General features: G+C 47.1%; 3 protein-coding genes across 3 annotated transcripts; 1 reads left to right on the forward strand and 2 right to left on the reverse strand.

The window, feature by feature from the left end:
• Window positions 1–8,463: 8,463 nt before the first annotated feature.
• On the reverse strand, window positions 8,464–11,312 carry HRG_01124 (OPT oligopeptide transporter protein; the record flags this gene model as incomplete). The annotated part of the gene is made up of 6 exons (XM_044859595.1): window positions 8,464–8,853; window positions 8,920–9,057; window positions 9,114–9,677; window positions 9,723–9,773; window positions 9,822–10,042; window positions 10,088–11,312. 6 exons carry the CDS (start codon window positions 11,310–11,312, stop codon window positions 8,464–8,466), a joined length of 2,589 nt encoding a protein of 862 aa, XP_044725995.1.
• Window positions 11,313–12,331: 1,019 nt separating this feature from the next.
• On the reverse strand, window positions 12,332–14,398 carry HRG_01125 (bacteriodes thetaiotaomicron symbiotic chitinase; the record flags this gene model as incomplete). Its single annotated transcript, XM_044859596.1, has 7 exons — window positions 12,332–12,540; window positions 12,617–13,045; window positions 13,122–13,220; window positions 13,282–13,638; window positions 13,706–13,792; window positions 13,868–14,298; window positions 14,379–14,398. The coding sequence occupies 7 exons, from the start codon at window positions 14,396–14,398 to the stop codon at window positions 12,332–12,334; spliced, it is 1,632 nt and encodes a 543-aa protein (XP_044725996.1).
• A 1,188-nt stretch (window positions 14,399–15,586) lies between these two features.
• Window positions 15,587–17,270, forward strand: HRG_01126 (uncharacterized protein; the record flags this gene model as incomplete). Its single annotated transcript, XM_044859597.1, has 4 exons — window positions 15,587–15,664; window positions 15,812–16,006; window positions 16,088–16,574; window positions 16,810–17,270. The coding sequence occupies 4 exons, from the start codon at window positions 15,587–15,589 to the stop codon at window positions 17,268–17,270; spliced, it is 1,221 nt and encodes a 406-aa protein (XP_044725997.1).
• Window positions 17,271–17,281: the final 11 nt, after the last annotated feature.

Raw genomic sequence — 17,281 nt, forward strand, 5'->3', positions numbered from 1 at the left:
GTACTTAACGCGGTCGACCGTTAGCAGCCTAGTAGCCGTGGTCGTAATAACTCGACCTAGACGGCTCGACCTACTGCCCCTATAGCTGCTATAGCCCCTATTACTATGGTTCCCGCTGCTGCTGCTACGACTATTGCCCCTCTAGCTCCTCCTCCCTCGAGAGCATTAATACTATCTTTAACGGCTGCCCTAGGCCCGGCCCCGGCTCCGCCTCTTACTCCGGGCCCGGCCCCGGTCCCGTTAGTTAGACCGGCCCGACTAGTCCCTTAATAGACCTTTTAGTCCGTTAGTCGAAAAATTAAGGAACTAGTCGAAATCGAACCTCTTCGTTAAAATTAGCAATAAGGGGTAAAAAGGGGGGGTTTTTAAGTAGACCTTCTAGATCGGGACGAGGATTCCTCGAAGAAATAAAAGACTAAACGAAACGACTGCCTAGCCTATAAATCCCTAGGCTATTAGTTATTATAATACTAGTAGGTCTTTTAGGAAAACCGACTTAAAGGATTTAACCCTTTAAAAAGGCTATAAGAAACGATATAATAGTCTCTTAAGGAGGACCCCTCGTTATAGAAGAAGATAGACGAGATTCGGGTTACTAAGAAATAGTAACTAACGCCGCTGCCCTTATTCGAGCCGTAAATTTAAGGAAAAATCGTTACTATAGTAAATCTAGCCTTTATCTTCCCTACGGATTAATAAGGCTAAAACAAACCGTTAGAGCCCTCTAATTACCCCTTACGAAAATTAGCTATCCTTAACTTTAGTACTTCCCTCGATATCTATAATATACTCTTATAATTCCGGTCCTTTAAGAAGGCATAGAGGGAATCTCTTATTACTAGGGAATTAACTATATAGATAAAGGGATATAGAAGGGTGAATTTCACGATAAAATTACCTAATAGGTCTATATGAATTCTTCGATAAAAAAGGGTAGCTTTTTGCCCTTGATTTTTAACGAGCCTAATTTCCTTCCGCTTTCTTTAAGAAGAAGGAATCTTCTAAGATATAACGTCTAAGCCTACGAGGCTAGTCTAGAAGAATTAGACTATTAGGCTTATCGAGGAGAAATTCGGTTAATTTATTCTCGAATTCCGACCTATCCTTAGGAAGGAATCTCTTAAGAAGTTAGCTTTCCCTATTAAGAGGGTAGGTTCTAAGGACCCTCTTTTAGTAGCCTAAGGAGACGGTCTTCTTTAGTACGCACGACTTAGTTACCCGGGCCCCCTAGCTTTATATAAGCTAGGCTAATAATAAGGCGTATAAATAAGGGGCCTAAAGACTATTAAATACGAATACTATAGCTAAGGAAAGACTAAGAGACGAATTTCTAGACGAACGCTTATACGGCCGGACCAGCCGTATAAGGAAATTTAGGTCGATTAGACCGACGTCTCTAAAAACTAAGAAAGCTTCGTTAGGGTAATGTTTTTATAGACGCCTTTTTAAGGATAGTTTTCCCCTATTTCTTACGGACCTACTTAAGTAAGTATAACTAGTCTACCCTTTAGGACTTCGTTAACTAGATAAAATCCTACTTTAGCTATAAGGTAAAGAAGATACGGTCTAATAGAGAGCTATTTATAAAGGATATCTTAAATTAGCTTTAAAAAAGGGGCATTTTACCCCTCCTATTAGCACCGAATACCTAAGCCTAGAACGGAGGGGTAGAAAGATTAAGGGGTGCTATAATAGAAAGGGCCCGTATAATAAGACTTACTATAAAGCTTCTATACGACCTTTAAAGGGAAGTCGTTAAGACCGCCTATTACCTTTAGAACCGGGCCCCTAGGGACCCTAAGGACCCTAGGGAACTAAACTAAGGAATAGACTAGGAATCCCCCCTTAAGCTCTTTATAAAGAAGAGGGCCTCGCTAGCCTACCTTTATACCTACGGCTATAAGGCATACGCTATAACTATTAATATATAGCTAAAAAGAAAGAAGAAAAGAAAGCTTAATCCTAGAGCCTTTATTAGTTACCTCGTTAGTTATAATTTTATAAATATCTTCTAGATCTAGATTCCTCTTTTACGAAAGGTTATTTTAACTAGGGATATAATTTTCGACGAATCTAGCTTCTTCGATAGAAAGAGGGATTAATAGCCCCTCTTACTCTTATAACGTTAGCTAATTTAGAAGATCTAAATTCCCCCTTCCTAATAGTTATAAGAAGAGGCCCTAGATAAGGAAACGGAAGAAGAAACTAACGTCGAAGTAGTTAAGGATAACGCTAACTTTAAATAAGAAGAGGAAGCTACTAGATTAGATAATCTAGACGAAGAAGGAGACTATAGGAAAGCGGTAGAGCTAGAATACGCCTACCTTCCTACGCCTCCTCTTATAGAATAAGAAGAAGATCTAAAAGTAGCTTTTTTAGTTAGTCTTCCTATCTCGACCCTTAAGGGGGTAGGAAAGGCACCTCTCTTAAAGGATTATACGGCTGCCTTTTTATCCTTACTTCGAGAAGTAAAGGAAGGTATAGGGCCCGATATAGTTACTAAAGAAGACTAACCTCTCCCTTATTTCGATCGTTTTTCCGACTTCTATCTAACGCCTATAGAAGACGGTTCCTACGGAGTATTTATAGTAGGCCGGCTCTTTAAGCTATAGCTATTAGCAAGGAAGGTATATAAAAGAGACCTCCTAGACCTACTAGAAACTAGAAGCAGCTAGAAAAACACCCCTTTAAAGACTAGTTTTTCTAGGCCTAGAAAGACTACCTAGCCTTATATAAGGAGATAGGGTCTTTTAAAGAGGTCCTTAAGGAAAAAGCAAGAGGAAAATAGGTCCTTAGCTATAAGTAGGTCTTTATCTATAAGACTAATAAATATAGCTTCCTTTAAAAGTATAAAGCCCGGCTAGTTATTTATAGGAATTAATAGGAAAAAGGGGATTTACCTACTAGGGCAACCACCCTAGTAAGGATGTCTTTTTAGACCCTTATAGCTATAGTAGTAGAATTCGACCTCGAGCTTAATTAGATAGATATAGTTAACGCCTTCGTTAACTACTTACTTAAGGAAGAAGAAGTTATCTATATACGCCTTTTACTAGGCTTCTAATAGCTAAGAAAGGTTCTACGGCTTAGGAAAGCTCTATATAGACTATAAAGATTACCCCTTCTTTAGCAATAACATTTAATAGGTTCCCTTAAAGCCCTAGGCTTTAAGAAAGTCCCTTAGGAACCGTATATAATATAGAAGGGTAAAGTTATAGTCTTCTTTTACATCGACGATATTATCTAGGCCTACTTAAAGAAGAAGAAGTAAATACTAAGGAGGCTATAAAAGGCCTATAATAAAGGTATAAGATAACTAGGCTAGGGGAGCTAAAGTAGTTTCTAGGGATACGAATCCTTCGGAATAGGTCCTAATAGACTATCTAGCTTACCTAGGACGCCTATATCGATAAGGTCGCTTATAAATTCCTCCTTAATTCCCTCGATAAGAAGCTTCCCTTTACGTCTATATTAAACGAAGAGCTTTTGCCTAATCCGTCCTTTTAAGCTAGGAAGTAAGAGAAACACTAATATTAATAAAAGGTAGGCTCCCTACTTTTTTTAGCTATTTCTACTAGACTAGATATCTCTTTTATAGTCTCCCGGCTAGCTAGGTATAACTAGAATCCTAGCCCTAGGCACTAAAAAGTAGTAGACTAAGTAATCCTTTATCTCTATTTAACAAGATTATATAGTCTACGCCTAGGAGGGTAGAGAAGGAAACTAGCTACCGAAATCTTCCTCTATTTAAGCGATTCGTCCTTTATAGATAATTCCTTAGATAGAATAAGCTTATAGGGGTATATTATATCCCTTTTTAGAGGAACTATTACTTAGAGAGCTTTAAAGTAAGCTACCGTTACGACTTCTAGTATAGAGGCAGAGCTACTAGCTCTTTTAAAAGCGTTAAAAGAAGCGATTTTCCTTAGCTAGCTACTAATATCTCTACGACTATAAATTCCGACCCTATTAGCTATAGAATGCGATAACACGTAAACTATATAAATTCTTACGGAGGAAAATAGTAAGCTATTAACCCGGCTATAGTATATCGATATCTACTAGCATTAGTTACGCTAAGAGGTCTAAAGGGGACTTATTTCCGTTTATTAGGTTCTAACGGTATTAATAAAAGCCGACGGTCTTATAAAGCCCCTACTAAAGTAGAAGCTAGCTATCTTTTTATAGCAAATTAAGCTAGAAGACGTTTAAGAGAAGCTATCCTTAGAAGCCCGCCTTAAGAGTCTACGAGAGGAGCTAATAGCACGTAGGAGGAAGGAGACGTCTATAGCTAAAGAGAGGAATTAGGACTTATCTTAAAGGAGGGCCCCTAGCTTAATTAGGACTTATTCTTCTTAAAGGCCCCCTTTTTAGGGACTTATCCTTAGAGAAGCCCCCCTTTCTTATAGGACTTAATTTCCTCTTTAAGGCCCCTTTTCCTAAAGTAAGTCTAAAAGAGCCCGGGGCTAAAACCTAGATTTCTTAAGTAAGGGATAAGTATAGACTAAGACCTCCTCTATACGCTTACCGGCCTAGGTTTTTAGCTTTACCCTTTCTATAAGGGCAGGCTATAGCTAAGGGGGTATATCGCGAAGTATAGCCTAATTTCGTAGTTCTTAGAGATATCCCTTAATACGAGGGACCTAGGAAGCTAAAAAACAGGTTTTAAGAAAGGAGCTAAAAGGAGGTATAGAGAGGAGGGTAAGGGTAAGAGGGGAAGCAAAAGTAGCGATAGCTTCCTATAGAGGTAGCGAAAGATAAGACGGATATGCCGGCAACGGCTAGAAAAGAGGGGAAAACCCGGCAAAAAGCTCGGTAGTCGAAAGGATATTAGTAGCTTCTTTAAGTAGGATCTTCTTTATTAATTAAGATGCTAGATAGGTATAAAGAGGGGCGTTAGATAAAGGAAAGAAGGAGAATTAAGGCAATATAATAATTATTCCCCTACTATAATTGCTGCCCCCGTAAGAATTAAATCTCTCTGCCCTGCCTATCCGACCCCTTACTTTTAATTTTACCTTCGTATATTTTTTATGCACTTCTTATATCTCTCTTTACGAGAAATATAGCTAGGTTCCTTACTTTAATACTATAGTTTAAGCGTTATAATAGCGTTATAATAACGTTAATAGCTCGTAAATAGCTTTAAAAGTAATATTAGCGGGCAAAAGATAATCTATTTATATAGACCGGGCTTATAACTCTTAAGTAGATGCTTAAGAGTATAGTAGAAGAAATAGGGGTATAAAAAGGTAAATTTAGTAATATATATCTTAGTCTATCTATTAGGATAAGAGAGGGGCTTATATATATAGCTAGCTAAAAGAGGGCATTAAGATATTCCTATACCTAATTTAAGCCTATATAATATCCTTAGGCTAGGGGAGTTATATTACTTAGGCAAGCTTCCTTATATATAACTATTAGGTCTACTAAGTATAACTATAGCCTCTTATACCTACTCTCTTTAATAGTCTCCTTTATTAATATTAAAGCTAAGACTAGTATAAGATATAGCCCCTCTTATTATAGACCTTATAACTATATAAGCGCCTAATAGCAAAGTTATATAAGCGTTCCTTACTACTAGTATTCTAGAAATAGCTATAGAGGATGCTATAGAAAAGGCGTTTAATATAGCCGGCTAGCTTCGTAGTATACCTTACGCTTCTAGCTGCGATATATCTTTAATATATATATAGCCTATAAGGAGTTAAATCTTAGCGGGCTTAGCGAGGGCGTATCTATTGCGAGAGGAAGTATAAGGATAGGCGATCGTATAGATTCTTATAGGCGATAGGGCTTTTACTTAGGTTTAAGAAGTAGAGCTTTAAGTGGTGTCTAGACTATAAGAAGGTGTCTTAGCCTTATATTACTTTAATAGGATTAGTAGAATAGACGAAGACTAGATGATAGCGTATTTAGGCTAGAGGAAGGCCGAGGATAAGCAAATTAAAGCTTAGGTAGCTTAAGAGATAGGAGATGATTTTTTTAGCTAATATAAGAAGAGGCGTAAAAGATATCTAGAGGAGAATAGAGACCGACGGTAGGGAGCAAGAGGCTTTATATTTAGCTACTAGGAATGCAAAGGATTATAGTTAAAGGCGAGTTAAGCTCTAGTTAGTAGATAGATCTATTAATCGCGTTGACGGCAAGCGCTTGCTCTTCCGTGCTAAATAGTGCTAATCGGGCACGCCTATATAAACACTGGCTCGCAATGTATTATACTTTAAAGACAATAGCAGAAGTAAGTAATTATAAGAAGAAAAGAAGGACGCTTAAATAATCTCTCTATTAACGGAGAAAAGAGCCCTAAACTATAGGCAGCTATTATAGACCTACTTTATAGGGTGTTATCTTTCTTTATTAAAATATTTTCTTGCTACTAAATAGCATATAGCAATAAGTTTGTAAGCTAACTATATAAGCAATAGCATTCCCTTTAGAGAGAAGAATCAAGACCTTTTCAGTTCTCGATCCGTATGCCTACTGCTATCCCTATTGCCTTATACTGTGCACGAAATGCTTATCTCTTACGGTACCTAACTCTACACCCGGCTTAGTCTTACAGGGTTAGATTCAGTATAGAGGCGCAACACTTCTCACGAAGAAGACCTATAGGAGCAAAACTCTTGGGAGAGACTTAAGAGAGAGGACTGGGCTACGAACTAGGCCCCGTCAATACACAGCCTTCTTATATTCGATAGCATTTTTAAGTGATTTAACCTAGTACCATAAGTCGGGACCAAAGTATCCCTTCGCAGGCAGGTTAGGGAGCAGAGCAGTCTGGCCTGCCCCGCCGTCAATTGTGTTCGATGTTACGGCCAGGCACATACGAGCCTTGACGGCTATAAAGATGTATTGGCACTATGAACAAAGACTCAAAGCTAAGGAGCAAGAAAGGAAGACTAGACTACACGACCGAGCGGGCCCTTATATAGACACGAGGTCGCGCGTGGGCACGTGATGCTGCTTGGGCACGTGACACTGGTGAGGTGCTGCGCTGGCGGCTCTACGCTGGCGCCCAGGGTCGTGACACTGCCCCCCGTCTAAGGCCTTGATATGCGTATCAAGGTAGTCAGTCGTGGCGGCGGCTTCTTGGTTTCACGGCTTTCTCTGCTGTGTCGTCATCGTCTCGTTCCTCGCAGCCCTCCTCCGCTGCAGCACATTCGATCCAGTATTGCAGGTTGACGGGCGGCCAGCTGAGCCGTCACTTGGGCCATCGTTGGCGGGTCTTCGATTGAGGCCGACGTCTCCTCTTGCAGCTGGAGAATCGGGGTCGAGTCTTGGTCTTGGTCTTGGGTCGAGGGGCCTTGATCAGGCACTTGCGATGCCGTACGGACTGACTTCCTTGTCGGGGGTCCGTAGTCGAGTTTCTTCGGCATCACCTAGTCAAGGGCGAGTCGGGGTCGAATCCAACACGAAGCGAATCGGTGGGCCAAACCTCCTGATCACACACAGGAGGGTCAAGTCGACAGGCGGAGGTTGTTCCTTTCCAGTCTTTAGGAAGAGGGAACGGGTCGATGCGCTGCACAGTCCTTAGTGCGTGCGCGGGTCAAGGCCGAGCCGAGCTGCACACGCAGACGAGTCGACAGGTGCCTCCAGTACCTTCGGAGGGCTTGGTCGAGTGTCCTCACGGACAGTCAACCCTCTGATCACATACAGAGGGGTCGGAAGTGATTCGCAACGCAGTCCTTAACGAAGCGAATCGGTCGGGCTCCTGATCACACACAGGAGGGTCGGTCGGTGTTGAGTCGGGGCACAGTCCTTAGTGCAACGGGTCAACGGTCGGTCGGAGTGCACGAGTTTTCAGTCCAGCGCGAAGGACCAGGTTGTGGGTGCCTATTTGTTTATCGCGGGGCACGCGAAGGTTGCCTATATTTGTTTCGCGGGGCACGCGAAGATTGAGCTTTGAGTAGTGTTACGGCCAGGCACATACGAGCCTTGACGGCTATAAAGATGTATTGGCACTATGAACAAAGACTCAAAGCTAAGGAGCAAGAAAGGAAGACTAGACTACACGACCGAGCGGGCCCTTATATAGACACGAGGTCGCGCGTGGGCACGTGATGCTGCTTGGGCACGTGACACTGGTGAGGTGCTGCGCTGGCGGCTCTACGCTGGCGCCCAGGGTCGTGACAGCGCCCAGCGCAGCACCTCACCAGTGTCACGTGCCCAAGCAGCATCACGTGCCCACGCGCGACCTCGTGTCTATATAAGGGCCCGCTCGGTCGTGTAGTCTAGTCTTCCTTTCTTGCTCCTGCTTGAGTCTTTGTTCATAGTGCCAATACATCTTATCCGTCCTCGTCGTAACACTACTCAAAGCTCAATCTTCGCGTGCCCCGCGAAACAAATATAGAGCTTTGAGTAGTGTTACGGCCAGGCACATACGAGCCTTGACGGCTATAAAGATGTATTGGCACTATGAACAAAGACTCAAAGCTAAGGAGCAAGAAAGGAAGACTAGACTACACGACCGAGCGGGCCCTTATATAGACACGAGGTCGCGCGTGGGCACGTGATGCTGCTTGGGCACGTGACACTGGTGAGGTGCTGCGCTGGCGGCTCTACGCTGGCGCCCAGGGTCGTGACATTCGAGAGCACATCGTTACCCCACCAGTTGATCTTTTTAGGGTTATATTGCACGGCGAAGAAGATGATGATGCCTGAGAACGCGACACCACCGGTGAGTGCGGCCGAGAGAACATAGTTGTACTTCTCCCACCACGCGGTCTTGTATCTCTTCAGGTAGTACATGAAGGCGAAGGAGAAGTAGAAACCGCCGGTGAAGTAAGTGAGGTTTACGGGTGCCCATTGCAGCATTCCGTTGATTACGAGCGAAGGGTGGACGTGCTTGAGCCAAGAAATGGGTATGAAGATGACCGCATTGACCGGCTCGAAAATGGCGGCAGGCAATACAGCTCTGCACGTCTGGCGGACGTGTGGCCCGAAACGTTTGGTAGTCCACCACACGAGGGAGAGGAGGAAACCCAGCAGGAAACAATACTTAATGGACGGATAGATCTGGTCGAATATTCTCTTTGGACCGATAGCGCCCTACGACAATGTCAGTACTCTGATACCACTGGAAGCTGATAAAAGTGACATCTTACCCAAACGACAGACGACGAGAAGTACACTTGTGAGCCGTTTGCGCAGCTGAACTTGGAGCGCTGGTCTGGAGTACAAATGCCAGGTATATGGTTGTCGGCGAATTGCACGACCCCGTAGGCAACAAGGGCCGTAATGATAGCACTCAGTACTTGACCACGGTACATGGCGCGAGGAGGCACCTTGGCGTAGAAGCCCATCTTCTGGTCCGAAATATAATTGTCTGCTTGGCCGTTGATGTTGTACCCGAAAGCCTTGACAAACATGAGTGCTTCGGGGTGTCCAGGCAAAGCATAACCAACAATGAGTTCCGTGACGACGTTCAAACCTTCAGTTGTGCCTGAGATTGCGTAGAGGTACGACATGGGAATAAGAAACACTAAGTTGAGGCCAATCACGAAAAATATTGTCCAGACAGGTGTATCGAGCTGAGGCCAGTGACATACGATGATGACCGCGAAGATGATGGCAACGAGGGCGATCATCAGAAACCACCAGTCCGGAACTTCGGGATAATTGCGCATCAGCTTTGTGAACGGGTCATCGAACCCGTCATAGATTGAGGTCTCGTCATTTAGCATGTTGTATAAGTGCCGACCGGCCGCGCGTACGTCACCCCTAAAAAGTGACGAGATTGCACCTTTTAGGCCGACAAACAGCTTCTTAATTGATGAGAGAGCAGCAGCCATCATTGATTTGTAAGCCTTAACAAGTGGCCGCCAAGCATCAAGGGTGATGAATACCATCGTGAGCGGGTAGAAGGCAAAGTAGGCACCATAAAGTACCAGGTTTCCAGCACTATAGAAAGCGGGAGAGTAAGCCTCGTAGGCATCCTCATCAAGGATTGCATTATCAGGATTGACGACCCTCGTAATATTGTATGGCTTGCCGGTATTATCGAAGATGCTAGACGAGTTGGGAGGGAGATAGGCTGTCCACTTGGTATTGGTAAAGTATAGTGCGATGATAATCAAACCAGCCAGGATGGTGCCTATAAACTGTTGCGTGAAGGCGAAAAAGGGATACGCGAGAGGATACGAATACGAGGAGAGCACATTCCAGTCGAAAGTCGAAATGGGATTGAATCCAAGGCCCATCTGGGAACCCGTGATGACGTTCAGCTTGAAGTTGTTAGGTGAGATCCACGTCATCCAGGCGAATAAGCTAAGGGCGGGGAAAATAAAGTCGGGAAGCCAGAAGTAGACGAACATGCAGCTAAAAACGATGAAGAAGAAGTTATACCGTGACAGGCTCCAGCCGTGCACTGTTTCTCTCTTTTCGGGCACCAATAGCGCTCTGTTTAGTGCCAAGGTCGGCAGAATGTTGGGCCATAAGGCTTCTACTGGGTAGACAACAAAGCGGCGGAGCAGACCGGAAAACCCAAGGCCCATAAGCTGGGTAGACAGCAGGAGCAGAATACCGTAGCCAGGGGTAAGCCATTTGTCCTTGTAGTAGACGGTCTGGGTCTGGATGTTCCAGAAGCAATAGGCAGACGTAAGACCAACATCAACGATGACGGTGGAAAGCACCTGTTCTTTGTACGTCCATTGGCCGGGATTAAGCGAAATTCTTTTGCCGCCGACGGTGAAGCCCCAGTCGGGCAGAACCAATGCAAGAAATTTTCCGCATGGATAGAGCAGGATTTGCGCAACGGCAGATGATATGGTGATGGCAGGAAAGCGCGAATTAAACAATGAATTGGTGAATTGTGCGAGAATGGCCCATGTGTAGCCGAGAAGGTGGGCGCGGATAGTCTCGCAGGGAGTATTGACGTCGTCCGTAGGGGTAGAAACGGCGCGCACCTCAGGGTACGGTGAGTAGAACTTATTCACAGCCGCCTGGGTCTTGAGTTCCAACTCCCATTCTTTAGTGCTCTGCCCCTCAAGAGGCCCTTCAATCAAGGCCGTGAGCTTCTCCTGTTGAATGGCAGAGAAATTATAGTCGTACTCATGGTGCTTAAGTAGTTTTTCGATAATGTCTTTGCACTCCTCGATGGTCAAGGAGTCAATCTTGTCTTTAACGTACTCAATGTCGTCCATTGGTGCCATGTCATGGTCTCTGCCGCCCAACTTCTGGGAAAGGCGCATGACGTCGGCGTCATGAACGGTACCTGGGGTACCAGTTTTCTCGTTGACGACTCGCCCCGGCGTGGAGTAGTCCATCTCGATTGAGTCGTCAGGGTAAGGACGCCGCGAGGTCATGGTGACTTCTTCCTTGGCTGCCGCTGGGCAGGTGCTTGGCTGAGGATGCGACCGATAGGAGACTTTAGGGCGAAGAGTTGCAGCGATCCGAGGACAAGGGGTTGTGTGTCGCGTGAGCAGACTTGAGGCGCGCGAAAGAAAGGAGAGCGCAGTGCAGCCGAGGTGGCCAAGTTATACTTTCCGTGCGGCTGTACGAGGCAGCTCGGCCAGGCTATTATACGCCCACGAGGTCGAGATTCTAATCAGCACCTTCCGCTTATGTACAAGAACAAGGACGAAACGCCTATCGGGAACTTATGTCCAAGAGCCATCGTACCATAAAGTCTTAGTCTACTTAAGCCTCGTATAGACTGGTATTAATATCAAACTCACCTTACTAATTAAGAAAGCCGCCTGCTCGGCAATCGGCACGCTTATCGGCATGCTAAAGGCCATCTCGATCTGATTAGGCCGGGCTAGACAACAAGCTCGACCAACAGGAGTGAGATAGAGGAGTGCATAGCACAGTAGTCTAGAAGCAGCCATATAGAATAAGGCAGGTGGGCGTTTTGTATCGCTGGAAGGCGCGGGGAAACTTGCCCCGTTTCGGCAAGGGATAAACACGACTATACACGATCTCCTCCTTTTTCATTAGCGGACTCCTTGAGGAATCGTTGGACTTTTCCGAGGTAGCCTTGGGTCCGATCAAGAGTTTGATTCGAGACTCTGCCAGGGACCCGGCCAAAGACTCTGCTGCGCGGGCTGTCGGTTGGAGTACGGATGCCCCCGTCAAAATACAAGTTATAAAGAATCTAGCTATAAGCCCTACTGGCTGCTGCTAAATTCGCATGTGCGTGTGCAGCCTACCCCTTGTCCGCACATGTGACGTTGATGGTTTAGGCCAACGCCCAAACTGCTACCAAGGGTGAAGACCCTTACAAGCAGGCTGTGCCGAGCGAAGCGCCTCCTATAATCCCTGGAAGAAATGCAAGTCTCTTGGTGGCCCTATGCCCTCTGGCTCTGTTAGCGGGCTCAAGGACTCAGTTTCTCAATCTCCTTCCTCTAGGTTGGCCGGCCTCTTTGTCCTCTTCGTCGAGCTCGCCCTGTTCACCAGCAATGTTAGCTACATCAACTCCGGAAGACTGCGACGAGTCGGCCTCTGCATTCTGTCCGTCGAGCTCGATCTCGCTACCCGTAGCCTCTGTCACAAGCAGATCGTCTTTCTCGGGGTCGTTTGCATACTCGACGTCTAGCCAAAATGACCTCGAGTCAGCTTTAGATCACCATTGCAAGCCGAGCTCAGCACGACACAGGTCAAAACTCACCCTTGACATCCCAGTCTCGGCTCGCCGCCCCCGACTCTGCAAACGTGACCAGACACCGCGCAACCTGTTGCACCTCTTGGAAGCCGTCTGCATCAAACCGCCGGCCCCGGAGGCAATAGGCGTTGTATTTGCCTTTCCACTTGTAGGCGCGGTCCTGCCCGAACGTGTTCATTGCACACAGAACAGAGCCCCAGCCGCCGCGGGAGGAGGACTCGCCAACATTTGAGGGCTCGAAGCTGTAATTGGTTGCGTGCCACCACTTGCTCGAAGTGGCAGCGTTGTCGACAGCAGACCACGTGTAGTTTCTCCGAAACATCCACGATGTCCGTAGATTTGGCCGTCTGGCCATACCGTCAGGCACTGGCATCTTGCTCGGATAAGTCGTTGCGCGCTGAACGTTGCCTCCTTGTTTGCCCGCCGTTGTCCACTCTTCATGATTTTCAGTCAGCAGCTACAACTATCTCGAAGCAGAGCATCGCATGGGTCAGCTCATGTGGGTTCTCACTCGAACTATCCCCCCATCCAACCCAATTGTCGACTCGGCCGCTCACAGGTGGCTCCGGCTCCAACTCGCCCCAGTTCGAGACGAGGTCAAGCATCAGTTCTACACGCACCCAAGCAGTCAGCACGGGGACAAAGTTAAGTCAGAGACGGCAACTACGGACTTTGGCAACTGGCGGTTGTCCAGGCGAAGGCCTGAAAGGCTGGAACGCAAAGCTGAGAGCGTGATGAGGCGGGCATAAAGTCGCCTCCCTCTTCAGCCGACGCAGGGGGGGCATCGCTGCAGACCGTCGTGATCTTTCGTCCCGTCTTGGTCCAGTACTTATGGTTCTCGTGTTTGCAGGCATCGGTTCGACAGTGAAAAGCTTTTCTCTTTCTCTTGCGCTCCTCGTCGGCGGAAAACGTCAAGGCGGTAGGAAACCCGGCGAGTCCTCGCCACGCTTGGCATATGCCTGGAACGACAGCCTTTGTGTAGTTGCTGTTTCCAGCGACCCTTGTTGGGCCAAGTAGATCACAATTGTCTAAAGGATGAGTCGAGTTAGTTCCGTCTTTTTTGGGACCCCAAGTGCTCAAGGCAAGAGAACTTACACCGGAGCTCTGGCAGCTTGATTGTTCGTTTTCCTCCAGTGGGACAAGCAATAAAGTTGTTGAATGTGGATGCAGAGAGTCGCTTGTCTTAATAACCATCAGCACCTTGCGTCGTTTCAAGCGTTCCACCCGAGACATAAGACAAGGTGTCTAGAGACTCACTTTGTCCGCCGGGTTGACGTTTCGAAGCCCGGGTTTCGAGCTCAGTCTCATCTAGATATGTTGACGTGTTGAAGCTTGGTAAACCACTACGTGAATCGAAACCTGCCTCTTCTTTTTCGGAGCCGCGTGTGCCCCTAAATTTGCGCGGAACTGATCCAGTCACAGGTCCGTAGACGTTGACGCGCTTGGCGGGATAATATGCCTCGCGAGGCTCAAGCGCCCAATTGACCAAGCCCATAATAAAGGCCGTGGCTTTATACCCAAGGTTGTAAAATAGGTATACTCCGTAGGAATACTGGATTTCATCGGACGATGGATTGACATGGCTACTTGCCTGGAAGGACAGGGTTCCCATCAGGTAGCCGGTAAGCTGGGCCTCGGCGATGGAGAGGCCTCCAGTCAGCTTGTCACCTCCAATCTTGATGCCAAAGCTTGCCTATGTCACGAAGGGTGTCATTACCTCCGTTCCTCTTCTGGCCATTCATTATCCTTGGGAACGGCGCGGACTTACCTCTGGCTGTACGGTGACATCCAGTGATCTTGTTGGACTGGACTAGCATTGGAGTGGATTTGGATGGACTGGATTTGGCTGGACTGGATTTGCAGTTTCAAAAATTTGGACTGGACTGGATCGAGAGGTCTGGAGGCTCCTGGAGCTCCAATGGACCATGCCTAATTAGGAAAGAAGAAAACCTCAACGCCAATTTTCGTTTCAGGGCTACCACAACAACGCGTTATTGATTGGAATACAGCGTGCTCATGACGAGCAGTGGTAACTACCAACGTAGAAATTCGCCAGACGGGAGATGTGACCGACTGCCGGTATAACTAGCAGCAGGAATCCCATATTTCCATCTGGCCAACAAGGTAACCACCGTAACCTTAACTTGATCAACGTTCCAAATGGCCGCATCGACAATCACCCAATTCTTCACTGGCGCTTCTAATAAGCCCTCTAGGTCAGATAATGTTGTTCTCGCTCCGGAATCGATCAACAGTCGTCGCGATCCGGAGGCCCTGATCCAGCCAGATGAGTTCAGGCTTCAGGGAGAGGAATATACTCGCTGTGCCGTGCTGGCAAGAGGCCCTAAATCAACAAAGAAGCGTACATCCGTCATATGGTTATACGGTGAGGACCTGAAGTCAAAAATAGATGATAAACGTGTCTGGTACTGCTATCTCTGCGAGAAGCAGCGTCGTCAACAAGACCTCCCAGCTATCTCAAGTGGCAATTCTACAGCGCTTGACCACCTCCACTCGAAACATGATATCGACAAATCTACTGGGGAACACAAGAGCTTTCGAGGAGACTCGGTTGACTCGAGCCAGCCCTCGATATCCGACTACCAAGACGTGAAGTCGATCATCTTCTCCCGCCGCTTAGATAGGTTCAAGGAACTGCTCGTCCGGTGGCTGGTCGGTTGCCATATCGCCTTCTTCCAGGTTGAGAATGACTACTTTCGCGATCTCCTCTTTTACCTGTTCCCGCCCTTGACGAACTTTCTCCCAAGGGCAGCGTCAACTATTCGACAGTGGGTGATGAATTCGTTCGAGGTGAGGAAGGAGAAATTGCGGCAGGACATGCTCGACAGTCGGAGTTCCATTTCGTTGTCATTCGATCTATGGACGTCGCCAAACTACCTCGCAGTGCTTGGGGTAGTAGCACACTTCATAGACAAATCTGGGTTGCGTCGAACTGCTGTCTTAGCGCTGCGCGAAATGGAAGGGGAACACTCGGGAGAGAACATGGCCGATGTCCTGCTACAGGTCATCAAAGATTATAAGATTACGGACCGGGTCGGCTATTTCATGGCCGATAACGCGACGGCCAACGATGTGTGCGTTGACTCGGTGCTGCGCGCCGTTTACCCCAGTATGTCGGACAAGCAGCGAAGACGCAGGCGCCTCCGCTGCTTTGGGCATATTGTGAATCTCTGCGCGCAGGCTTTCCTGATCGGAAAGGACGCCAAAAAGATCTGCAAAGATCTAGACGCTGCATACAAAGAAGGCGACATGACGCGAATCCGGGAGCTCTGGCGGAAGCGCGGCGCCATCGGCAGGCTTCATAATATCATCAGATATATTCGAGCCAGTCCTCAGCGCCGTCAGTTTTCAGATCAATTGCCTGTGGGGAGCACTGTCGGAGTTCGATGGCTTAGAGGTGAGTTGCCTTTGTACCCTCTGGGAACCAGCAGATCGATCAGGACTAATTTAGCCCAGCTTATCCAGAGCCAGCAAACGCGCTGGAACTCATACTTCATGTCAATCGGCAGAGCTCTCAATGTCAAGGAGAGAATTCAGATATTCTGTGACCAGTATGAGGCTGGCCAGAGCCAGAAAAGTCTCGCTGAAGACCGCCTGTCTGAGCAGCAGTGGAACGAGCTTGCACACCTTCATGATCAGCTGGAGACGTTCTACGACGGAACCCTGTCGACGGAAGGCAGGCATTCAACGCTAGCAGATCACTTTCAGACGCTCGACTGGTTGCTAAATGAGATCCAGCAGGCCAAGATTAAATTCGAGGAACTTCACAGGGCGGCTGTTCGAAGGAAGACCAGTCGTGGAGCTGCCGCTGCTGAAGCCGACAACTTTGCGTTTCTTGCCGCTTCGGCAGAAGCTTCCTGGCGTAAGGCCGAGCAGTATTTCAATAAAGTGGACGAGACACCGGCATATTATACCGCCATTTCGCTGAATCCGACTCTCAAAAGTCAGTGGTACGTCGAGGCTTGGACAGACGAAGAAAAACGGTTATGGATCCCGGGCGTTACGAGGCTTGTTAGAGAACTCTGGCTAGAGGAGTATCGGGGAGGCATTCCACAAAGCAGGCTTCGGTCTCCGCTTCGCCCGGTCCAACGTCGTCTGTTTCAGTTAGGAAGGAGAAGCCTTTGCGGCTGTTAAGAGCCATAAAAGACTGAAGCTTCGTCACGAGGTCGGATCAACAGACCTGCCCGCCATCGACCTTCTCGATCAGTTCCTGGAGACAGATGTTATCCGGCTTGGTGAGGAGGAAAGCTTTGACGTTATCAAGTATTGGAACGATCGCTATCATACACAACCTGATCTAGCACGCATGGCACTAGATGTTCTATCTGTTCCACCAATGTCGGATGAATGCGAGCGGTTATTCAGCAGCGCTAAGATCCTGCTTTCTGACCGGAGGTCGAGGCTTAAGATCGACATCATTGAAGCTAGCGAGTGCCTCCGGTCCTGGTACGGCCCACCTGCACGAAATACTTTTGAGGATATCAACATCGGGAGACTAGAAGGGGAGTCTGATCTGCAGGAGGCTTACAAAGCTGGGGATGGATCTGAAGCTAAAATGGACGACGAGGACCTTCGGATCGTGGATCAAGATGATTACCTCCATGATAATACTCCTCAGCCCCAGGAGGGCTTGCGGTAGTTAACCAGCGT

Source organism: Hirsutella rhossiliensis (assembly GCF_020360975.1).
Source record: "Hirsutella rhossiliensis strain HR02 chromosome Unknown scaffold00001, whole genome shotgun sequence".
Taxonomy (NCBI): domain Eukaryota; kingdom Fungi; phylum Ascomycota; class Sordariomycetes; order Hypocreales; family Ophiocordycipitaceae; genus Hirsutella; species Hirsutella rhossiliensis.